At 38.4% G+C, this 25,367-nt stretch overlaps 1 protein-coding gene and 1 long non-coding RNA gene across 15 annotated transcripts in view; one reads left to right on the top strand and one right to left on the bottom strand.

Annotated features, from left to right (window-relative positions):
* Positions 1-25,366, top strand: part of CEP57L1 (centrosomal protein 57 like 1) — a 60,621-nt gene extending 35,255 nt beyond the window's left edge. For 7 of the 13 annotated variants that reach the window (XM_070073728.2, XM_089333850.1, XM_089333847.1 and 4 more), the window contains 7 exons: positions 9,957-10,073; positions 12,043-12,120; positions 12,614-12,697; positions 19,758-19,835; positions 19,947-20,191; positions 21,009-21,153; positions 24,258-25,366. In XM_070073728.2, the coding sequence (XP_069929829.1) occupies positions 9,957-10,073; positions 12,043-12,120; positions 12,614-12,697; positions 19,758-19,835; positions 19,947-20,191; positions 21,009-21,153; positions 24,258-24,479 (969 nt within the window). In that variant the 3' untranslated portion in view covers positions 24,480-25,366. The remainder of the gene's footprint in view (positions 1-9,956; positions 10,074-12,042; positions 12,121-12,613; positions 12,698-19,757; positions 19,836-19,946; positions 20,192-21,008; positions 21,154-24,257) is intronic. The other 6 variants (XM_070073730.2, XM_070073729.2, XM_089333854.1 and 3 more) reach the window with 1 other exon arrangement.
* The window catches only part of LOC103349861 (uncharacterized), a 38,899-nt gene continuing 36,280 nt past the window's right edge, over positions 22,749-25,367 (bottom strand). For both annotated transcript variants that reach the window (XR_001794273.4, XR_517973.5), the window contains 2 exons: positions 23,678-23,737; positions 22,749-22,964 (listed from right to left, as the gene is read on the bottom strand). This is a non-coding gene — a long non-coding RNA (uncharacterized LOC103349861). The remainder of the gene's footprint in view (positions 22,965-23,677; positions 23,738-25,367) is intronic.

Here is a 25,367-nt window from a genome sequence, read left to right as displayed (position 1 = left end):
AACATTTGGGGAGTGAACTAGCAGATAAAAGATCTCTCTCTCTCTCTCTCTCTCTCTCTCTCTCTCTGTAATTCTGACTTATAAATAAATAAATCTTATAAAGAAAGAAGGAAGGAAGGAATGAAAGGAGGAAGGGAGGAAGGAAACCAGATTACAACTCTGCTCCAGCATGTCTAGGTGGCCTGAAATTGGCCTGAAATATTCCTGAAGTACTAATATCCCCAGGGTCCCCAAATTATTTCTACAAATATTTCTTCTTCACTGCAGTGAGCAACTTTCAATCAAAGATGACCAGGCATAAGAAAGTAAGACCCTGTAAACAAGAAATAGCATATAAAACAGACTATATGGACATTCTCACAGCTACGTACTAGTTTGAATAGACTGATTTTAAAATCATTATGCTTGCTGTGATTAAGAATATTTTTAAAGGGTTGAAAATTTCAGCAGAGGAGCCTCTGTTGTGTGCAGTGAGCTGATAAACTACCATCTACAATACCCAGCATCCCATACAGAAGCGCTGGTTCAATCCTAGCTACTCTGCTTCCAATCCAAGTCCCTGCCAGTGCTTCTAAGAAAGCAGTGGAAGATAGCCCAAGTGCTTGCGCCACTACCACTAACATGGGAGACCTGAATGGAGTGCTGGGCTCCTCGCTTCAGCCTGACCTGTCCTGGCAGTTGTAGCCATGTGAAGCATGGGCCAGAGGATGAACGTTCCCTCTGTGCTCCCTCCCCCGCTTCCCCTCCCTATGTCCCTCTCTCCCTTCCTTGCTTTCTCCTCCTCTCCCACTCTCATCTCTCCATCTTTGAAGTAATAAATAAATCTTTAAAAAAATTTTCAACAAGCATTGGAAACCATAAAATGACAAAGCAGATTTGAGAAAGAACCAAGCAAAATTACAGTAACTGAAATTTATAACTCAATGGGTGTTTGTGAACTAGCAAGAGAAACCATGTAAGCCACTGAAAAGACAAAATGATAATAAATTTAGAAAACAGGAAAAGTGAGAAGGTTTAACTTATGTGTAATTGGAGTTTCAAAAGGGAAAGAAGAGGAGAACAAGGCAGAAGCAATAGCTAATGATATAATGGCTGAGAAATTTCTAAAACTGATGAAAAGGTAAGTCACACCACAGACTTACGAAGCTCTGAAAACTCAAGCAGGATAATTATAAATAAAGCTATATCCACACCTCTCAAGCAAAGTAAACAATGAAACAAAAATAAAATCTTATAAGCAGCCAGAAACATAAATCACATTCACATACAATTAAATAAATATAATAAAAACATAAAAATACAATAAAAAATCACATTCACATACAATTAAAGTGGTAATTAACTTCGCAGCTGAAAGTGCTGAATTGAGAAGACAACAGACTGATAGAATTAAGGTTTTAAAAGAAAATAACTGCAATCTAGAATTCTCTGCTTTAGAAAAATTTTTTGAGGAATAAACATTTCAAGACTCAACAGATACACAACTTGTTGCTAGTAGAGCCACTCTCTAAAGGGAACACTTACTGGGCATTATTCAGACAGCAGGAAGGTTCGAGGTGCAGGGAGGCATGAAGAGTAATGAAGGTGCTAAATACAGGGCTGGTGTCATGGCACAGCGGGTTAATCTGCTACTTGTGATGCCAGCATTCTGTATCAGAATGCCAGTTCAAGTCCCAGCTGCTCTACTTGTTCAGCAGCCTGCTAATGTCCCTGAGAAAGCAGCGGAGGGTGCCCCAAGTCCTTGGGCCCCTGCCACCCACATGGGAGACCTGGATGGAATTCTGGGCTCCTGGCTTTTGACCAGCCCCCAGCCTTTGCAGCCATTTGGAGTGTGAACTAATGGATGGAAGAACTCTCTCCCTCTCTCTCTCCCTGTCAGTCTGCCTTTCAAATAAATAAGTAAGTAAATCTTTGGGGGAAAAAAAGATGGTAAACTGGTAGATAAATCCACATGGACATTATATAAACTAATAATAATGCTTCATGTTGTTTAAATATATATACGTAAAGGATTAAAATCCATCAGAACAATACCTGGTAAATTAGGAAGGAATACATGTAGTTTATAGTGTTTAAAGTACATTGTCTTGGAGACACATGAATGGTGAGTCAAATATGTAATAGGTTTTTAAAGAAAGAGGTTGATCATAAAGTTTATGTGGAAAAGCAAAGGATCAAGAACAGCAAAACTATTTTGACAAAGACTGAGGGGAGAGTCTTGTTCTGCTGGATATTGAAACCAAGTATAATGCTGTTGGAATTGAGATACTGCGGTATTTGTGTGGCTAAAGAATGATAAGAAAGGAATGGAATATAGTCAAGAATACCCTCACTCATGTGGAAACCAAATATACAGCAGAGATGCCGTTGCAGACCATTAGGGAAAAGATGGAACTAATAAATTGTCCTAGGAAAATTAGTATCTGTGACAGAGAAAAAAATGCAGTTAGATCCCTATCTCACATTATATGCAAAAATCATTTCCAGATATATTAAAGGTTTAAAGGCCATTCTGGAAGCAAATGTCAAACAATGTCCTTTTGACCTCTTGCCAGGGGGTATTGCTTACACAAGACTCTAAATCTAGGAGGGTAGGCATGTGGCACAGCCATTAAACTGCCCCTTGGGATGCCCACATCCCATATCAGAGCGCCTAGGTTCCAGTACTTCCTCTGCTTCTGCTGCAGCTTCCTGCTAGTGTGCATCCTCAGGGAAGGCAGATTATAGCTCAAGTACTCAAGTCTTGCCACCCACTGGGAGGCCAACATGGAGTTCTGGCTCCTGATCCAGCGGGCTCAGCCTGGCTCTTGTAGCCATTTGGGAATGAGGAAGTGGATAGATCCCCCCACCTCTTGCTCTGCCTTCCAAATGAATAAAATCTTAAAAAATAATAAAAATTACATTTAAAAAAAGACCTCAAAACTAACAAAACAGTAGAAAAGTTTATGAAGAAATGTTTCACAGGAAAAGGGGATAACAAATGATTAAACATTTATAAAAAAGAAGATCCTTTTCATTAGGAATGGTGGGAAGTGCAAATTGAAGGCACAAGAAACTACTTTGTGTCTACCAGATTGGAAAGAATTTAGAGTCTGACAGTTCTGGGATAAATGAGGATAAGAGAACGACAGGAGTAACTACTTTATCTTAAAAAGTTCAGCATGCAAACTCTAATGACCTAGAAATTTTTGTTCTTGCCAAATAATGAGATCAGTGATTTTTAACAGGTTTAAAAATGTTTTCATTGAGGTGTAATATTCATACAGTGAAGTGCACACTGTAAATATACACGTCTGTACACTAAATACACACGCCTCATGGAACCTACATTCTTGTTGGCTCATAGAAATTGTTCATTCCCCTAAGGATTCCCCATCTGTCTCCCAATCCCCAACAAGACAACTACGTTTATTTACCTTAGATTAATTTTGCCTGTTCTGAAACTTCACACAAGTTGAATCATAGAGAATACATACTTTTTTATCTGGTTCTTTCACTCAGCATAAAGTTTTTGTGATTCATCTGTACTGTATGTGTCAGTAGTTCACTCCTGTTTATGCTGTATAGAATTTTAACATACATATGCCACAGTTTGCTGATTTCCCTTGTGTAAATATCAAGGAGTAGAATTGCTGAGTCATATAGTAGACATATGTAGATGTATGTTTAACTTTATAAACACTTTTCCAGAAGATTTTCAGTTTTTACTTTTCAATTTAGGTCTGCAATCCATCTGGAATTAATTTTTATACAGTGAGAGAATGTGCTTAATGTTTTAAAAACTGTAGACGTCCAGTTGTTCCAGCACTATCTGTTCAAAACTTTCCCTTTTCCCACCAAATTGCTATGGCAACCTTTTCAATCATCAGTCATCTGTATAGGTAGGGTCTGTTTCTGGGACTCTCGTGTATTGCTGTCTCCTTATGCCAGTACCATGTGACTTGGAATCAAGTAATGTGAGTCTTCTGGGTTTTTTGGTTTGTTTGCTTGTTTTTTTTTTTTTTTTTTTTAAGATTATTGTGGTTGTTACAGGCCCTTTGCTCTTCTATATAAACTTTATAACAAGCCTGAAAAGAATTTTTTTTAAGATTTGTTTCTTTGAATGGCAGAGTTAGAAGGAAGGAGGCAGGAAAGGAGAGAGAGAGAGAGAATTTCTTCCATCCGCTGGTTCACTCCCCAAATGACCACAGTGGCCAGAGCTGAGCCATGCCAAAGGCAAGAGCCTAGAACAACATCTGCATCTCCCCCATGGGTGGCAGAGGCCCAAGGACTTGGGCCATCTTCCACTGCTTTTCCAAGGCACATCAACAGGGATCTAGATCAGAAGTGGAGCAGCCGGGAGGGGAACCAGTGCTCATATAGGACGCCGGCATCATAGGCTTAATCCACTGCACCACAGTGCAAGCACCAGTCTGGAAATTTTTACAAATAAATCTGCTGGGATTTTGATTGTAATTTTATTAAATCTATTGATCATATAGGGTAAAACTGACATCTCAAAAATACAAGCATGGTCTATTTGTCTACTTTCTCTTCACAGTAGTTTGTAGGTTTCTTTGTTTTTTAAGATTTATTTTGAAAGTCAGAGTTAAAGAGGATAAGACAGAGAGAGAGATCTTCTATCTGCTGGTTTACTTCCTAGATAGCTGCAATGGCCAGCCACTGGGCCAGGCCAAAACCAAGAGCCTGGAGCTTCATCCGAGTCTCCCACCTGTGTGACAGGGACCAAAATGTTTGGGCCATCTTCTGCTTTTTCCAGGGTATTAGCAGGGAGCTGGACAGGAACTGGAGCAGCCAGGACCTGAACCAGAGCCTATAAAGGATGGGAACATTGTAAGCAGCTGCTTTACCCACTGTACCACAATACTGGCTCCTGTAGAGTTATTATTATTTTATTGATTAACCAATTTTTTTTAATTTGAAAGAGAGACAAAGAGACAGAGAGAGATGATCCTTGCATCCACTAGTTCACTTCCCAAATGCCTAAAATATCCAGGAGCCTAAAATCTATGTCTCCCATGTGGATGGTAGGGAGCCAAGGACCTGGGCCATCACTCACAACCTTCCAGGGTGTGCATTAGCAGGAAGCCAGAATCAGAAGCCGAGCCAGGACTCAAGCCCAGCATTCCAATATGGGATGCAGGTGTTCCAGATGGCATCTAACCTCTGAGCCAAACACCTGTCCTGAGTTTGTAGTTTTTTGTTTGTTTGTTTGTTGTTTTAATTTTTGACAGGCAGAGTGGACAGTGAGAGAGTGAGACAGAGAGAGTTTGTAGTTTTTAATGAGAGGTTTTGGACCTCTTCTGTTAAAGTTATCTCTAAACATTTTATGGTTTTGGATGCTATTATGAACAATATTGCATTTTTATTTCATTTGTCTATTACTAGTACATACAAATATAATTGATTTTTGTGTAATCTTGTATTCTGTGGTCTTAATAAATTTGTTAGTTCTAGTATTTTCTAAGGATTTTTTATATACACAGTCATCATCTGTGAATAAAGACAGGTGTATTTTTTCCTTTCCAATCATTATTGCCCTTTTCTCACTGTGTGGTACTGGCTGTTACAGCTAATACAGTGCTAACCAGAAGTGGTAAGTACTGACATTCTTTCTTTGTCACTGATCTTTGGGGGAAAGCTACTAGACTTTTACTATTAAGAAGATTAGCTTTTCATGGCTACCTTTTATTTATTAAGTTTGGAAAAGTTATGTTCTATTCTGTTTTTTTTTTTTTTAAGTTTTTATAATGGTTTATTTGGTTTGCTGTTAACATAGTAAGTAAGTTACATTGATTGGTTTTCAAATCTTAACTAACTTTACATTCCTGATGTGGGCCCCCCATTGATCTTGATATAGTATTATTTTTCTGCATGGCTTGATTCAATGTGAGGAGATTTTGCTTACTTATTTTTATAACTTTTCCATGGGGGATCTCAGTGTGTAATTTTCTTGTCTGAATTTGGTGTCATGATTTTTCTGGCCTGATAAAATTAATTGGGAGGATTCCTTCTATTTTCTGAAAGATTTTGTGTAAGATTAGTATTATTTCTTCCTTAAATGTTTGACATAATTTAAAGTTTGATCGAAACCATCTGGGACTAGAGATTTCTTTTTGGAATGTTTAAAATTATGAATTCAGTCTCTAATAGATCGAGACCTACTCATATTTCGTTATCTTCTTGTGTCTTTGGTGATATCTCCTTGTTCATTCCCTATATTGTCAAATTGTATTTTTGCCTTATTTGTACCTATTACTTTATATTTTTACTGATTTTTCTTAGTGAAACTTTTTTCCTTTTTTTAGCTTTATTAATTTTCAATTGCATCAATTCCAACTTTATTCTTTTTTTTTTTTTTTTTTTTTTTTTTGACAGGCAGAGTGGATAGTGAGAGAGAGACAGAGAGAAACGTCTTCCTTTTGCCGTTGGTTCACCCTCCAATGGCCACCACGACTGGCGCGCTGCGGCCAGCGCACCGCACTGATCCGAAGGCAGGAGCCAGGTGCTTCTCCTGGTCTCCCATAGGGTGCAGGGCCCAAGCACCTGGGCCATCCTCCACTGCCTTCCCGGGCCACAGCAGAGAGCTGGCCTGGAAGAGGGGCAACCAGGAAAGAATCCGATGCCCCGACCGGGACTAGAACCTGGTGTGCCGGCGCCGCTAGGTAGAGGATTAGCCTAGTGAGCCGCGGCGCTGGCCTCCAACTTTATTCTTATTATTTCCTTCTGTTTCTATCAGGCTTATTTTTCTCTAGCTCTCTGATTGAAATCTTAGGTTATCAATTTTAAACCTTTTCTTTCCTTTTAAATATTTTGTGAGTAAAGCTATAAATTTCATGATACTAGCATTGTGGAAATAGAGGGTAAAGCCACTGCCTGTGACGCCGGCATCCCATATAGGTGCTGGTTCATGTCCTGGTTGCTCCTCTTCCGATGACACGCCCTGCTCATGTGGCCTGAGAAAAGCAGCTGAGGATGACCCAACTTCTTGGACCCCTGCATACATATGGGAGACCTAAATGAAGCCCCTGGCTCCTGACTGTGACCTAGCCCAGCACTGGCTATTGCACCATCTGAGGAGTGAACGAGTGCATGGGAGATCTCTGTCTCTCCCTCTCTCTCTGTAATTCTTTCAAGATAAATAAATCTTTTTTTTTCTTTTTTTCAACTTTTATTTAGTAAATATAAATTTCCAAAGTACAGTTTATGGATTACAATGGCTTTTTCCCCCCCATAACTTCCCTCCAGCCCGCACCCCTCCCATCTCCCGCTCACTCTCCCATTCCATTCACATCAAGATTCATTTTCAATTATCTTTATATACAGAAGATCGATTTAGTATACATTAAGTAAAGATTTCATCAGTTTGCACCCACACAGAACATAAAGTGTAAAATACTGTTTCAGTACTAGTTATAGCATTAATTCACATTGGACAACACATAAAGGACAGATATCCTACATGAGGAGTAAGTACACAGTGACTCCTGTTGTTGACTTAACAATTTGACACTCTTGTTTATGGCGTCAGTTATCTCCCTAGGCTCTAGTCATGAGTTGCCAAGGCTATGGAAGCCTTTTGAGTTCGCCGACTTCGATCTTATTTAGACAAGGTCATAGTCAAAGTGGAAGTTCTTTCCTCCCTTCAGAGAAAGGTACCTCCTTCTTTGATGGCCCATTCTTTCTACTGGGATCTCACTCACAGAGATCTTTCATTTAGGTCCTCTTTTTTTTTTTTTTTTTCAGAGTTTCTTGGCTTTCCATGCTTATAATACTCTCATGGGCTCTTCAGCCAGATCCGAATGCCTTAAGGGCTGATTCTGAGGCCAGGGTGCACTTTAGGACATCTGCATTCTATGAGTCTGCTACTTTATCCCTTTTAGTATTTTTTTTTCTAGTTAATACTATTGGTTAAACTCTGTAATTAACACACAATTATTCTTAGGTGTTTAAATTTAACTGAAAAGTGTTCCCTGTTAAATATAAGAGTGGGAATAAGAGAGGGAGGAGATGTACAATTTGGTACATGCTCAATTGGACTTGCCCCAAATGGTGGAATTAGAAACGTGCCAGGGATTGCAATTCAATCCCATCAAGGTCGCATGTACCAATGCCATCTCACTAGTCCAAGTGATCAATTTCAGTTCACAATTGATCACATTGATAGGTCTAAGAGTCAAAGGGATCACACAAACAAGACTAGTGTCTGCTAATACTAACTGATAGAATAAAAAAGGGAGAGAACAATCCAACTTGGGAAGCGGGATACATAGAAGATAAATAAATCTTTTTAAAAATTATAAATTCCCTCCTAAACATTCTTTCACCTACATCCCACAAATTTTGCTACTTCATATTTTCATTATCATTCAGTTCAAAATATTATCTGACATCCTTGGATATTTTGTTAAAACTTTTGTCATCTTCCCTTTCCTTTTTAATTACTGCTACGGATGCTAAAATATGGATTCTGAACTTGCCACAGGCTGTCATGAATTAGTATTAAAATAGTTTGCATGTAAGGTTGAACATCCCTTATCTGAAACACGTGGGATGGAAAGTATTTCACATTTTGGAATTTCTTGGATTTTGAAATATTTGCATAGGCTTTACTGTTTGTAATTCCCTAATCCAGAAATCTGAAATGCTTTGAATTCAAAAGTTTTTGGATTTCATATTTTTGGATTAAGGATGCTTACCCTGTGTAATGCAAGACCCTTACTACAGTATGAGTCCACTTAAATCTCTCTGTGCTGCAATTTTTACTAAATATGTTATAAAACCCACATTATTATTGTTGCTTTTAATGATTAATTATCCTTTAAAGAAAATCAAGAAACAGAAAATATATGAGACTTTGTGTAGATATGATTTTCAGTCTGGGATCATTTTCTTTCAGTCTGAAGGACATCTGTGAATGCTGAGAATTCTCTTAGCATCTGTTTATCTGGAAAAGACTCTTTCGCCATCATTTGTGAGAGAGGTTTTTGCTGGATATAGAATTCTATATTGAGAGGGTTTTTTTCCTTTCAGCATATTAAAAATTTTGTTTTAGTTGTTTTGTTTCAATTGGATCGGAAGAGGAGCAGCTGGGACTGGGACTGGTGCCCATATGGGATGCTAGCAGTGCAGACGGAGGCTTAGCTCCCTACAGCACAGCGCTGGCCCCAACACTGTTTATCAACAGTATGATAATGATGTGCCTAAGTGTGGCTTTCTTAGTATTTATTCTGTTCGGGCTAGTTGATATTCTTTTTGGTAGTATTTTTCATTAAATTTGAAATATTTTTAATAATTACACTTCAAATAATTATTCTCTCCCACCTACTTCTCTCCTTCTCTGAGTCACCAAGACTGTGTTTATTAGTGAGTTTTTTGTTTTGTTTATTTTAATTAATAGACTTGGTTTTCTTAGAGCCATCTAAGATTTATAGATAATTGAGTAAATAGTACAGAGAGTTTTTCTTTGTCCCCTATTAGTTACCCCCATTATTAATATCTTCCATTAATGTGATATCATTATATCACAGTATTTAGATATGCATATCTGTGTATAACTTTTTTCTTTGTTCTCTATGCTTCATGTCTCAAATGCATGTTTTTCTTGTTATTAGAGAGAAAGTCAATGAGTTTGATCACTTTGTAAAGTTTTTTTTTTATTTAACACAGATTTTGCCAATGGTATATTCCTTCAGTAGAATTGTTGTGTAAAGATGTGTAGAAAAATTTGTTTCATTGATACTAAGATAGCTATCCTTTTTTGGCACATTGTATTTGTTACCTTAAAGTATTTGATTTAAGTCTTGTTTTTTGCCTATATGCACTTAAAGTATGTACATGTGTGTACGCGTTTCTTGTGAAAGACTGAAATTGTGCTTTGAATTCCCAGAAATTGTGTTATTCTTGATCCACTGGCATCCTTTGCCAAATCCAGGTTTTGTTTTTATCCTTTCTAGGCCCTACTTCAAAGAGAAAAAGAGCAAGATCAGATGAAGCTGCATGCAAAACTTGAAAAGCTTGATGTCTTAGAAAAAGAATGTCTTAGACTTACAGCAACTCAGAAAACTGCCGAGGTAAGCTGCCCCTTGTTTCTTTGAAGTGTTGATACCAGGAATATATATTTAGTGTTCAGCATAATTGGCATTGTATGTGAATGTACAGCAAATCTTAGCTTTATAAGGCTTCATTTGCAACAATCCAGATGTGAATGCCTGCCTATAGAGAGGAAGAGGTAATGCCAGTCATAGCATGAATGAACTTGTCTTTTGATGTGAAAATGGGATTTTGACTTCTAAGATGGCAGGACATGCTCATACCTAAAGGATGTTGAAAAGATTGCCTTTCACCAGTTGCAATCAAGTTAAGCCTGTCCTAGGTGTTCTCCCTAGCCCTTTACCTCCATACTCTTTCCATTTCATAGGATTTTTCTCTAATGAAGCCTTCCTTGAGTGCTCCCTCTGGAACAGTACAGTCCTTCTACTCTAAGATGTAATACTTATGGATATAAGGTCATATGGCATCAAATCATGTCCATTGCTTTTTGTCTTACTGTTTCATCTAAGTTACTCATGTTTCCCTAAGTACAATATAACCTTTTAAGTAACAAAGGCCATATCTTATATTTCTCAAATGTCTTCCTGCTCTTCTCTTCCCCAACAACTACCCCCTTTTCACATATGCAAGGTGGACACGGATTATTGTTCCCTGATTTGAATAAAACATTGAGACTCAAGCTATTCACTGTTGAACCTCTTAGACCTCAGCAGTGGCATCACTATGGCTTTGTTGCCGCAGGTTAATAAATCTTACGTGTGTGTCTGTTTTTGTGCTTTCCCTTTGTTTCCTTTATGTAATAGCGGGGGAAGCATAGAAAGAAAGCCAAGAAGAATACTAGCACCTTTTGCCATTCCTTTTTCTTAATTTTTGCTTTAACTTGTAAACTCTTAAGAATCAAGATCCAATGGGACTGGCACTGTGGCATAGTGGATAAAGCTGCTACCTGCAGTGCCGGCATTCCATATGGGCGCCAGTTCAAGTCTCAGCTGCTCCACTTCCAATCCAGCTCTTTGCTATGGCCTGGGAGGGCAGTAGAAGATAGCCCAAGACCTTGGGCCCTTGCACCCATGTGGGAGATCCGGAAGAAGCGCCTAGCTCCTGGCTTCAGATCAGCCCAGTTTCAGCCATTGCGACCAACTAGGGAGTAGGCCAGCAGATGGAAGAACTCTCTCTCCCTCTCTCTCTGTCTCTCCTCTCGCTGTGTAACTCTGGCTTTCAAATAAATAAAAAAGAAAGAAAGAATCAAGACCCGGAGGCTGGTGCAGTGGCGTAGTAGGCAACACCAGCATCCCATTTTGGCACTGGTTCATGTCCTGGCTGCTCCTCTTTCAATCCAGCTCTCTGCTGATGGCTTGGGAAAGCAGCAGAAAATAGCCCAAGTGTTTGGGCCCCTGTATCCATGTGAGAGACCCAGAGGAAGCTCCTGGCTTCAGATCAGCCCAGCTCTGGTGGTTGCAGCCATTTGAGGGGAAGGAAGACCTCTCTCTCTGTCTCTATTCTCCCCCTCTAATTTTACCTTTCAGTTAAATAAAAATAAAGTTTTTAAAGATTTATTTATTTATTTGAAAGTCATAGTTACACAGAAAAGGAGAGGCAGAGAGAGAGAGAGAGGTCTTCCATCTGCTGGTTCACTCCCCAATTGGCTGCAACGGCCGGAGCTGTGCCAATCCGAAGCCAAGAGCTTCCTCCAGGTCTCCCACATGGGTGCGGGGCCCAAGGACTTGAGTCATCTTCTACTGCTTTCCCAGGTCATAGCAGAGAGCTGGATCGGAAGTGGAGCAGCTGGGACTTGAACTGGCGCCCATGTGGGATGCTGGCACTGCAGGAGGTGGCTTTACCCGCTATGCCACAGTGCCAGCCCCATAAAAATAAATCTTTAAAAAGAAAAAAAGAACTAAGATGTTTCTGTTTGGAAAAGGAACAAGGCATATTTGGCTCTAGTTTTTATGTTAATACTCTCCCCCCTTTTTTTTTAAACTTTTTCAGGACAAGATAAAACAGTTAGAGGAAAAACTTAAGGAAGAAGAACATCATCGAAAGCTGTTTCAAGACAAAGCTTCTGAGGTAGTTAGACACTGTGTGATCTATCACAGTAAACTGTGTGTTTTATTCGACTTTGTTCTCATTAACTGAAGCCTATAATCTAGAATCTAACTGCTGCCTCCTAGGTTGTCAGTTTTGTCACTCTTTGCTATAATGATAAAATTCTGAGTCAGCCAATATATTAGCGTATCTTTGGATGCACTGCCAAGAAATCTTGCAGTCTTTTGAAATTCTGACAAATCCATATATTTTTAATTGAAAGAACTACTAGAATAAATTGTTTTCACCTTGGTAGATTTATGCATGTACTTAAAGAATTTATTCTCTTATAATAACAAATGATTATAATTACCCATAGACTTCATGACCTTCACACACACAAAATCCTATTTGTGGGTTTTTTTCCTTCCTCAAAAAACATTTCTCTATTTATAAACTGAGACTTGATTCATTAAAGTGTTTTGAGGAAGCTTGTTAGAAATCAGCTTCTTAAGTTTTTTCTTCGATATTATAGCTTCAAACTGGACTTGAAATCAGTAAAATTTTAATGTCTTCAGTTTCTAATTCAAAAATCTGCAAGGAAAAGAAGAAATCAAAGGTATGCATATATAAGAGTGGGAATAAGAGAGGGAAGAGATGTACAATTTGGGACATGCTCAAGCTGACTTGCCCCAAATGGTAGAGTTAGAAACATACCAAGGGACTCCAATTCAATCCCATCAAGGTGGCATGTACCAATGCCATCTCACTAGTCCAGGTGATCAATTTCAGTTCACAATTGATCATAATGAAAGGACTAAGAGTCAAATGGAGCACATAAACAAGTCTAGTACCTGCTAATACTAACCGATAGAATAAATAAAGGGGAGAGTGATCCAACATGGGAAGCGAGATACTCAGCAGACTCATAGAATGGCGGATGTCCTAAACAGCACTCTGGCCTCGGAATCAGCCCTAAAGGCATTCTGATCGGGCTGAAAAGCCCGTGAGAGTATTTCAAGCATGGAAAGCCAAGACACTCTGGCACAAAAAACAAAACAAAAAAAAAACACCTAAATGAAAGATCTCTGTGAGTGAGATCTCAGTGGAAAGAACCTCCTTCAAAGAAGGAGGTACCTTTCTCTGAAGGGAGGAGAGAACCTCCACTTTGACTATGACCTTATCTAAACAAAATAAGAGTTGGAGAACTCAAAAGGCTTCCATAGCCTTGGAAACTCATGACTGGAGCATAGGGAGATTACTGATGCCATAAACAGGAGTGTCAATTTGTAAAGTCAACAACAGGAGTCACTGTGCACTTACTCCTCATGTAGGATCACTGTCCTTAATGTGCTGTACATTGAGACTTAATGCTATAACGAGTACTCAAACAGTATATTTCACTTTGTGTTTCTATGGGGGTGCAAACTGTTGAAATCTTTACTTAATGTATGCTAAACTGATCTTCTGTATATAAAGAGAATCGAAAATGAATCTTGATGTGAATGGAAGGGGAGAGGGAGTGGGAAAGGGGAGGGTTGCGGGTGGGAGGGACGTTATGGGGGGGAAGCCATTGTAATTCATAAGCTGTACTTTGGAAATTTATATTCATTAAATGAAAGTTAAAAAAAAAAGGTATGCATATAAACCTTTTTCCCAAACAAAATTTTCCTATTTGCTAATTCATAATTACTTACCCTTTTAATGTGTATTACTACCCATTTCCAGAAAGGATCTGAAGAAATTTATAATAGTAAATATTATAATAGTAAATAATATAATATAATAGTAAATAATGCTGTGAAATGATGGAAGCCATTATGATTTGGGGTGTAAAGACAGAAAATTTCCTAGTGCCTAGATTAAAGAGAGTAACAGTGGTCATAGACAAAACTTAGCCCCTAGTTTGCTTGATAACCAAAGCAAAAAAGATCATAGAGTGGGTGGAAGAGCTGTCTCTGTGACCTATCAGGAAGCATTCCAGTTGTTCTAGAAAAACAAACATTTCCCTAGTTTCAGACTCTTAAAGAATATATTTTGTGATATTTAAAAAGCGCTAAGCACAATGGATGCTGCCAACACAGTAGATCTTGAAAGCTGTCTTATGTAACACATACACAATAAAACAGGATGTTGTTTTTTTACAGTCCTATGAAGTTCTAGGCGTGTGAAGCCATTCATGTAGAGAATTTATTATTTATTCTTTCTAGTCTCACGTCCTTTGAATTTATGTAAAAATAGTGGAGCGTTACTACTTTATAAATTGCCCAGTGCTTTGTTTTAGATATGACAGAATCTACTAAAAGTTCATGGAAAATAGAATTAAAATGTTTATTTTAGCGCAAAAAATTTTGATGCCCATACATATGAAGATCATCAAAATCTCATGGGAAATGCATAGATTTCCAAAATGTTTTCACCATTATTTTTTAAATTCCATTTTTCATAAACTTTTTGGAGTATCCTCAAATGTTGTATTAAATAAACCTTCTTAATTATATTTAGTGGTAGGAAAATATCTTAATCCCGTGTAGTCTTATAATTCTGGAATTATATTTTGATGACCATTATTACTATTTATTCAATAGGCAGGAAGTGAGTATTTCTGTGTGCAGTTGCTATGGAAGTTAGGGATGTTATTTGAGATATTTTGCCACTGCTGTATAATTATCTAGTGAATATAATATTAGAGAGAACATTATACTTAACTGTGGCTACTCTTTTACTACATAAATAAGAATTGCTAATCTTGATGCGAATGGAATGGGAGAGGGATCGGGAGATGGGAGGGTTGTGGGTGGGAGGGAAGTTATGGTGGGGGGAGCCATTTTAATCCATAAGCTGTACTTTGGAAATTTATATTTATTAAATAAAAGTTTTAAAAAAAAGTCACTTTTGGGTGAGCCTTTAAACCAAAAAAAAAAAAAAAAGAAGAAGAATTGCTTATTACTTATTTAGCACTGTGAGTAGGGTGCACTTTGTGGTACAGTGGCTTAAGTTGCTGCTTGGAATGCCAACATCTGATTTGGGAGTGCTGGTTCAAGTCCAGCTATTTTATGCTTCCCATCCAGCTTTGCACAGATGATGGCCCAAGTACTTGGGTGCTTTCCATCCATGTTGGAGATCTGAATGTAGTTCCTGGCTTCAGCCTGGCCCAGCCTTGGTTGTTGTGGCCCTTTGGGGAGTACACCAGCAGACGGAAGATTTCTCTCTCTCTTTCTCTGTCACTCTGTCTTTCAAATAAATTAATAAATAAATCTTTTTTAAAAAGAGGGGGCTATATTTCTCATACTTTTTTATTTTAAAGCACTTTGTAAGTATGATCATGAAAAAACATTTTCCCAGTGCAACTTTAAATATATACAGATACACATATATATCTTATTTTCTTCCCTAAATGTTGTTTTTTGTGCAATGAGATTCAAAGCTGCAAAGTCAAATAGTACTTGCAAAGTAATTTTTAAGTGGAACCAATACTGAGTTTGATGTTATTTATGTATGTATGTATGTATGTATTTTTATGGCATTCTTTGATGAATTAGTGGAATTTTTTTAAAATTTACCTATTTGTTGTAAAAATTAACTAGGGTACAAGAGGAAGATTAAAGAAATAAAGGAAATAAAAAGTAGCTCCTGAAAGAGAAGAGAGTAATTAAACAAAAAAATCCCTTTATAAAAGTACTTAATTCAAATCCCAAGTCTGCAAATAATAATGTCTCCCTTTAAAGAAGGAAGGAGCGGGGTCAGCGTGGTGGCACAATGGGTAAAACCACTGCCTGCGATGCCAGCATCCTATATGGGCGCCAGTTCATGTTCTGGCTGCTCCACTTCTGATCCAGCTACCTGCTAATGAACTAGTAAAAGCAGCAGAAGATGACCCAAGTGCTTGGGCCCCTCCCACTCACTTGGGAGACCCAGATGAAATGCCTGGCTCCTAGATTCAGCCTGCCCCAGGACTGGCAGTTACAGCGATCTAGGGAGTGAACCAGCAGATAAAAAGAGCTTTTCCTTTCTCTGTAACTCTTTCAAATAAATAAATAAATATTTTTTTTAAAAAAAATGAAAGAAAGGGGCCAATGCTGTGGCAGAGCGGGTAAAGCCACTGCCTGCAGTGCCTGCATCCCATGTGGGTGCCAATTTGAGTCCCAGCTGCTCCACTTCCAATCCAGCTCTCTGCTGTTGCCTGGGAAAGCAGTGGAAGGTGGCCCAAGTCCTTGGGTCCCTGCAACCTGCGTAGGAGACTGGGAAGAAGCTCCTGGCTCCTGACATCACATTGGTGCAGCTCCGGCCATTGCGGCCATCTGGCGAGTGAACCAGCGGATGGGAGACCTCTCTCTCTCTCTCTCTCTCTCTAACTCTGCATTTCAAATAAATAAATAAATATTTTTAAAAAAAAGAAAAGAAGATGGAATGAACACTTTCAGCGTGGGATCAGATTTTAAGTAGCCTCTATGAGAGACTTCTTTGTTTCTCCTTATTCTGGACGTAATTCATTCAACTCATGCATCTTTCTCTCTCTCTCTCTCTCTCTCTCTCTCTCTCTCTCTCTTTCTTTTTTTTTTTTTTTTTTTTTTTTAATTTATTTGAGAGACAGAGAGAGTCAGGGAGAGCTCCCATCTGCTGGTTCACTATCCAGATTCTTAAAGGCTGAGCTAGGCCAAAGCTGGAAATTGGGAGCTCAGCCCAGGTCTCCCATGTGGGTAGCAGAGACCCAAGTATTTGAATCATCATCTGCTACCTTCCAGAGTGTGCATTGGCAGGAAGCTGAAATCAGAAGCAGAGTCAGTCTCAAACCTCAACACTCAGGTGTGGGACACTGGCATCTTATCTACAAAGCCAACCGCCCATTCCTATTCATACATCCAAATGTACTTACACTGGTATCTCTAGATGATCTAAATAATTCTGGAATTTATAAAAAATAAATATACAAATATAAGACAAAATATAATGAAATTTAAAGTGGCAGTATTTTATAGATTAAGGAATATGTTAAGGGTGATGAAAGAAGCAGCATTGAAGTCAGCCTTGGAGAATAAAAGGGATTGATGGAGTGAGATAATGGGAAATGCAGTACAAGGTGAACTTCTCTGATCTGATAATCCCAGATCCACAATGCTCCCAAGTCCAGAACTTTGAGTACTGACATGCCCTAACTGGAAAATCCCTCATGTGACAGGTCACAGTCAAAATGCAGGTGCACTAAAAGCACTGTATAAAACTTACCTTCAGGCTGTGTAGATGAGATATATATGAAACAAATCCTGCGTTTAACTTGAGTCTCATTGCCAAGATACCTTATGTATGTATTCAAGTATGTATATTCCAGGACTGGCACTATGGCGTAGCAGGTAAAAAGCAGCCACCTGCAATGCCGGTGTCCCATATGGGCATCCCATATGTTGCAGTCATCTGGGGAATGGACCAGCAGATGGAAGACCTCTCTCTCTCTCTCGCTCTCTCACGATCTCTCTCTCTCTCTCTCTCTCTCTGTTGCTTTCTCTCTTTGCCTCTTTGTAACTCTGCCTTTCAAATAAATAAATACATCATTTTTAAAATAAAAAATATTTTTAAAAGTATGTATATTCTGAAAAAAAATTCTGAAATGCGAAACATTTGGTCCTCAGCATTTTTAAAACATTTTTTTCAAAAATTTATTTATTTATTTGAAAGAGTTAGAGAGAGAGAGAGAGATCTTCCATCCACTGGTTTAACTCCCCAGATGGCTGTAACAGCTGGACCTGCACCAATCCAAAACTGGGATTGATGAGCTTCTTCCAGGTTTCCCACATGGGTGCAGGGGCCCAAGAACTTGGGCCACCCTCTAGTGCTTTCCCAGGCCACAGCAGAGAGCTGGATCAATAGTGAAGCAGCTGGGACTCTAATCGGATTGCATATGGAATGCCAAAGCACCAGCTCCAGGTCCCCAGCATTTTGGATAAAGGTTCTCAACCTGTAAAACCTGAGGAAACTGTTGGTTTTTCCAGAGACCCAGACGTGAAAGTACAGTAGTGGGATCATAGTAAGAGTTAAAGTTGAAAATGTAGAGGTGAGCATTTGCCATAGTGGTTAAGATGCCACTTGGGATGCCTGCATCCCCTGTTAGAATGCTAACTCAACTTTTGACTCCAGCTTCCTACTAATGTGGACCCTAGGAGGCACCAGGTGATAGCTCAAATACTTGGGTCCCTGTTACCCATGCAGGAGACCTAGATTGAGTTCCTGGCTCGTGGTTGTTAAGTGCATTTGGAAAGTGAACCAGCAGTTAGAAGGTCTGTCCCTGCCCCCAACTTTTGTGTGCCTTTCAACTGAATGAATGAAAGAAAACATGACTTAGAGTGAGACTGTGGCAGCCCTTCAGTGCCATGTTAAAAAACTGAACTTTTATTCTGTATGTAGTTGGGAACTATTGAAGGTTTCTGAGATGAGTAGACACAGGATCAGAGCTGTACTTCTAGATGGTAACTAATAGCAGTGAGACTTTTAGAGTTTTATCACATGTTGATTCATGTAAGCATTATAACAATCAAGATACAAAACTCTCCCACTGCTGTAAGGTTCCTTTATACAATCCCTGTATACAACATGTCCCCCTTCCTGACCCTGGCAGTCACTAATCTGTTCACCATCTCTATCATTTTGTTATTTCAAGAATGTTAGATAAATGCAATTATACAGTATATAAGCTTTTAGGCTTGGCTTTTTTCCCATGAGATCATCCAAGTTGTTACATGTATCTGTATATTCCTTTTATTTCTGCATGGTAGTCCATGTTACAGATTTTACCATTTACCTTTCTGGTTCTTACAAACAAAACTGCTGTGAAATTTTATATGGATTTTTGTGTTAACTAAGTTTTCATTTCTTTGGGATAAATGGCCAAAGGTACAGTTAGTTGTTGGGTCATGTGATAAGGAAATGTTTAGTTTTATAAGAAATTGCCAAACTGTCCTCCAGAACTCTTCCAATGCTGTACCATCTTGTGTTCCCAGCGACAGTGTATGAGTGATCCAGGTTGTCTGCATCCTTACCAACACTTGGTGTCATCACTGTTTTCTGTTTTGGGTCTTCTCATAGTTATGCAGTGATATTACATTAGATGTTTTTGAAGTTTATTTTCATCTACTAGAAAGACTGAGAGGGAAAGAGGGGGTGTGGGGAGAGAGAGAGAGAGACAGAAAGAGAGACAGAGACAGACAGACAGACAGACAGAGAGATCTTCCATCCAGTTGTTCACCAAATGCCCACAACAGCCAGGGTCTTCAGGGCTAAAGCCAGAGTTCAGAACTCTACCTGGGTCTCCCATACAGGGTGGCAGGAACCAAGCACTTGATCCATCATCTACAGCCTCCCAAGCTGCATTGGCAGGGAGCTGCCTCAGAATTGGAGGAACCAGGACTCAATCAGCACTCCAAAAATAGAAGCAGGCATTCCAATCAGCAGCTTAAACCACTTTGCTACAATACCCCACCTCTGCATTGTGATTTAACATGTTTTCCCTAAAAGGTATCTTTTCGTGTTCATTTTTCCACCTCTGTGTCTTCTTCAGTGAAATGTTTGCATTTCTTTTGCCCATTTTCAAATTGCACAGTTTGTTGACTGTTGAGTTTTGAGAGTTTGTCGTATCATAAATATCTTTTAAAATAATTTTGTTTACTTTTTCCCCTGTCAATCTTTAGACAAATAAATGTTTGAAGAGAGGGCCACCTCAGCCAGTTTATTCAAAGTGTGGAGCACTGCCTTTTGAGACTGAAAGGGTAAGAGGAAAACATGAAGATAATTGTTCAAAAAAATGCCTGCTTTATTGTAAGTACTATTTAAATAGCACCATTCATTTAAAATTCTCAGCTATTTCTTTTTCCCTTAAGTCTGCCAGTGCAGGCAGTTCTGTGAATGCAAGTATGCAAAACCTTCTGCAAACAACGCGACGATCTGGGCCACGGATCCTACAGAAACCTTCTGAAGTCACTGAGCATAGGTGTTTGTGCAGGCCTACTAGAAAAACCTCATGGTGTAAAGCTGTCCCTTCTGACTCAGAAAAGTCTGATTCCTTTTGTGACAATTTGTCTGAACTTTTGATGGCAATGCAAGATGAGCTGGACCAAATGAGTGTGTAAGTATTTTTATTCTCTGTCAGGAGAACCAGTAAGTGATTTAGATGCCACTTGCAAATTCTGAAAGGCCTGACTTCATTATTTGTATTTATATATTTTTTTTGGTCTGCAAATTTATTATCACTGATTTTTCATTGTGTTTATTGATACTAAGTTTTCAAGTGTGCATAATTGCTGCTTTTCCATTCTACAGAGTTTCTGTATTCTCAAAATCTGGACTGACAGACAGATATTATTATTATCATTCTAACATCTATGGTATGGTGACCTTAGATTACAATTCACAAAGCTTTTAAAAGAAAAGCTCTCAATTTGTTTTTAGAATTTTGTAGTTAAATGAATGATTTCATTAAACAAGTAGAATGTAATGCCTCGTCTTAGGCCTGGCTGATCTGCGTTACACATTTTGCAGCATCCATAGTAAGGAAGATTCTGTATAGGCTACGTTAGATCATGCCCCATGTTTAAATGTATATCCAGAACCATGTGATTTGGCTGGCTCACTACTTGAACTGAGACCTCTGTAGAAGCTATAACTAGTTCTGTGAACAGTATTTCATTGACAAGGCCAAATCCTTCAGCAGTAATTCCAGAGTTGGAACTGAAGAGCCCTTTAATGCCTCCATCCAAGGACACCAGAACATTTTACTACGTGTTGCCGGGAGCCTCGAGAACTCAGATTTTTTTAAGGTTATTTGGCCATCTAAGTCAAAATCTAAATGTATCTAATCTCAGATTACAAGGGCTTAAGATTATTATTTAACTCTCAGTGAAACTTATGCTACAACTGAATTGTTTTAAATTTGCTTTTTCTAGGGAGCACCAAGAACTACTGAAAGAAATGAAGGACACTGCAAGCCATTCAGTCTATGGTGACATAGAATGTGAACTAGAACATTTAGTCAAGAAGATGGAAATTAAAAGAGAACAGATTTCCAAACTGAAGAAGCATCAAGACAGTGTAAGAAAGCCTTAGTAAAAAATTGCAATGAAAAGATAACATAACTGGTGTCAATGTTACATCTCCATGTGACCTTCCAAATATGAGGTTCTTATATGTGGTTTTGTGACAAGATAGACAGATAGGAATCACTTAGGCCTGTTATATACAGTACAGCTAGCCATCCCATTGGAATAACATGGGTTTCCTACCTGACTCTCCATGATAATGTAGAGAAAAAGGAGTAGGAAAAGTAAATTATGTGTTCAGAAACAGCTCTGGGAAAATTGTGAGGAGGAGAAATTTGACTGAGCAGCCCTCTGGTTACTCTTTTCTCCTGTTCCCCTTTTCTCCTCCCATGCCTTAATGATGCCCCTTTGTGTTAACAGATTTTTAATTTCCTACCACCCATAAGCCTGGCTTCTCAGGAGTACCCTATTCCTAAACTCAATGTCAACCTTTCCCAAAGCAAGCTGTGCTGTTTTTTGCTTTGGGGACCTGCAGTCAGCTAGCTATAATGAGTAGGATGGCGTTGGAGAGAACTCTGAATTTGGATGTAAAGTCTTAATAGCTATGACTGGCATAACAGCTTTAATATTTGAAAAAAGAACCCTAGAATATAATATTTTATTCCATGACAGTGACTCCATAGGTTGAACTTCGAGCACTCCTACAGCACAGGAGCAGAAGGCAGAGGGATCCTTTCCAGGAGCCGTCAGGTCACATCAGATAGCTCCCTGCTGTGGATCTAATCATCTTTCATAAAAGTCTGCAATGTGTTAACCTCACAGATATGAGTAAGCCTCCCCTGCCTCTTGTAGGAAAGTATTAAACAATGCAGAACATAGCTGCCTTTATTCTTCTTATGGCCTACTTTTGAAGCAAACATTTTCATTTTGCTAGCTTTTAAAGCTATAAGTACAAAGTTTTGTATGGATGTATTGGAATAAAGATTGTACAACTTCTGCACTTTCTTGGAATTACATAGGGGAAACTTGAAAGAAATGGAAAAATAAAAACTTTAACAAGTTAGTTCATACAGACTATATTTTGAAGGACATGATTTATATTCCATAATGACTATAGCAATATGCAGACATTTTATTATGATACATTTCATATTTGTAATAAAAATAGCCTCAAAGGCAAATAGACAACCCCGCACTCAGTGTCTAGGCTAGCTGTACCAATTAGAGCCATGTGTAAGTGAAAACAGACTATGGAATAGGTTCGCCTTTGAAGAAATTCAGCTAGTTGATAGATAATTATTTGTTTAATTCTATCTACCCCACTTTTACCAGACATTCCTGATGGCAATAGTTAGTCCTTTGATTTTTTTAAACTGACATTCAGTAGTACTTTATTGTTTAATTCAGAGATATTTTTATTATGATGATGATTATTATTATCATCATTATTATTTTTTAATTTGAGAGGCAGAGACCTCCTAAATGACTGCAATAGCCAGGGCTGTGCTAAGCTGAATGCAAGAGCTAGGAAGGCAATGCAGGCTCCCCACATGGGTGGCAGAGACCCAATTACTTGAGCCATCACCTCTGTCTCCCAGGAAGCTGGAATCAGGAACCAGAGCCAGGTATTGAACCCAGGTGCAGACATTTTTTTAAAGATTTATTTTGTTTATTTGAAAGATAGAGTTGCAGAGAGAGAGAGGTCTTCCATCTGCTGATTCACTCCCCAAATAGTTACAACAGCCAGAGCTGAGCCAATCTGAAGCCAGGAGCCAGGAGCTTCTTTTGGGTCTCCCACGTGGATGCTGGGGCCCAAGGACTGGGGCCATATTCCACTGCTTCCTCAGGCACATTAGCAAGGAGCTGGATCAGAAGTAGAGGAACTGGGATTAGAACTGGCATCCATGGGGGATGCGGAGGCTTTAACCCACTATGCCACAGCACAGGCCCCCAGATATCTTAAGTGACATCTTAACAAGCATCTTAACTGCTTAGCTAAACACACACCCCAGAAATACTTTACATATATATATATATATATACTTTATATATAATATAAATATAAATATATATGTAATAATATGTATATAATTTTTATATAAATAAAATACTTTAAAATATATATATATAGGTACTTCAGAAAGTTCACAGAAAATGCTTATTATGAAAAAAAAACAATGCTTGGATATCAAAATTTTTAATACCAAATTAACTTACCTTGAGGCCAGTGCTGTGGCATAGCAGATAAAGCCACAGCCTGCAGTGCTGGCATCCCATTTGGGCACCAGTTCAAGTCTTGGCTGCTCCACTTCCTATCCAGCTGTCTGGTATGGCCTGGGAAAGCAGTAGAAGATGGCCCAAGTCCTTGGGCCCCTGCACCTATGTGGGAGACCTGGAAGAAGCTCCTGGCTCCTGGCTTTGGATTGGCCCAGCTCCAGCAGTTTCAGCCATATGAGGAGTAAACCAGCAGATGGAAGACCTCTCTATCTCTTTCTCTCACTCTCTCTCTCTCTCTGCCTCTCTGTAACTCTGCCTTTCAAATAAATAAATAAATCTTAAAAAATAAATAAACTTACCTTTTAATTATATTTTCCCACAAAGTTTTGGAAGGATCCTCATGGGTGTGTGGGAGACACCTTCAAAAAGTTTGTGAAAAAATGAATTAGAAGATAATGTGCATGTCTATGACCTGTTTGCAGCCCCCTCATACATGTATGTATACATTTTTTACTGTATAGATTCTGCTCATTCACTTTGCTGTTAGTGTCACCTGGAAAATCCTCTCCTGTGGCTTTTACAGTTTCATGTCACAACCCTTCCTTCAACTTCCCCGGCCTTTGTGGATCTTGTCCTACTTTGGCCTTCTCAAATAATACACCTTTTGCCCTACTCAAAATTAATCCAACTGAAGTTGCATACTTTTTTTTTTTTTCCTAATAATAATACCAAGCTCCTTGAAAGCAGGGACTATTTGATTCATTTTGTTTCTACCTGACTAGCGCAGTGTTAGGTATGTGATAGGTGTTCCATAAATAAAAACTCACTGAATTGAACTTTAAATTTAAGATAATTGGTAAACTTTCAATCCAATCTGTCTATTTAAGAGTACACTTTTTAGTGTATTTCTGACTAAAATTAGATTTTTTTTCTCTCCAGGTCCGTAAGCTGCAGCAAAAAGTTCAAAACCCAAAGATGAGAACAGCTCCAGGCGTTCAGCAAGAAGATAGCCAACCTAACGGATCAAAGAACAGAAAAAATAGCCCCAGAAAATGTTTGAATGAAACTAACTCTTTTCAGAAAAACAACAGCTTTCATCCAGTACGAGTTCAAAATCTTAAAGTGAAATTGAGGAAAGATGATATCATGTGGGAACAGTAACACAATAGCAAGGCTATCACCTTAAATGAACTTTGTCAATGAGACCTTGAATTGTCTAGAGTGGTTTTAATTTAATAATACCTTTGTGAAGTTTTGAATTATGTTTCTAGCTTCTATAAGGCCTGAAGTTGTAGTGTTTTAAAATTAATGCCCAGTCACCTAAGAGTCCCAAATGATAAATGATTGGTTTTTTGTTTTTCTTTTTGAGTAATATCCGTAACCTCATCATGTTATAGAAACATTGTTCACCTTGCAGGTATCTTAAACTAAAGTCTATGAAATTGTCCTTGATTAACAATATTCAAAGTTCTGTTAAATCTGAGGGATAAGTACTAGTCCACGTTTTCGCATAGTAGGCTTGTAACTTTCAGAACCACTGTTCAGTGAACATAAAGGTCTTTTAGCTTTCCTGATGCTTGCTTTAAAGCTGTGAAATGTTTTCCTTCCTTGGAGAAGGAACAGCTTAATAGTTCTTCAGTTTTGCTGAAGATGCCTTTGATCCAGGTTTTATACAGTTACAGATGAGAACTTACTGTGTAGTTTTTAGAAGTCAGTAACTCAACTGCAGAAATTTTTCTCTGCTATTCCCATTTTCTTTCACAAATATAGATGTTCTTAACACCAGTGATCTATTTTATCTTACTGCTTTATAATTTTTGATGAGTTGTATTCTTTGCATTGTATATAACATATTCATGAGGACAGAGTGTGAATTTTTAGGACCCATAAAAGTGGTGTTTTTTATAATGAAAGAAAATTGGGCATTTAATTACCTCATCCAGCAAAAATTCAGGACAGTGTGTTACACTTTTATGTTTTAAAATCAGTGATGTTGTAGATTTCCTTGTAAATGCATACTTTATAATAAATTTACACATGTTGACCTAT

The sequence above is a fragment of the Oryctolagus cuniculus genome, chromosome 5, assembly GCF_051225735.1.
Source record: "Oryctolagus cuniculus isolate XC-2025 breed Fujian yellow rabbit chromosome 5, ASM5122573v1, whole genome shotgun sequence".
Taxonomy (NCBI): Eukaryota; Metazoa; Chordata; class Mammalia; order Lagomorpha; family Leporidae; genus Oryctolagus; species Oryctolagus cuniculus.
The sequence above is the reverse complement of the archived record's forward strand: the minus strand, read 5'-3'. Positions and strand labels throughout refer to the sequence as shown.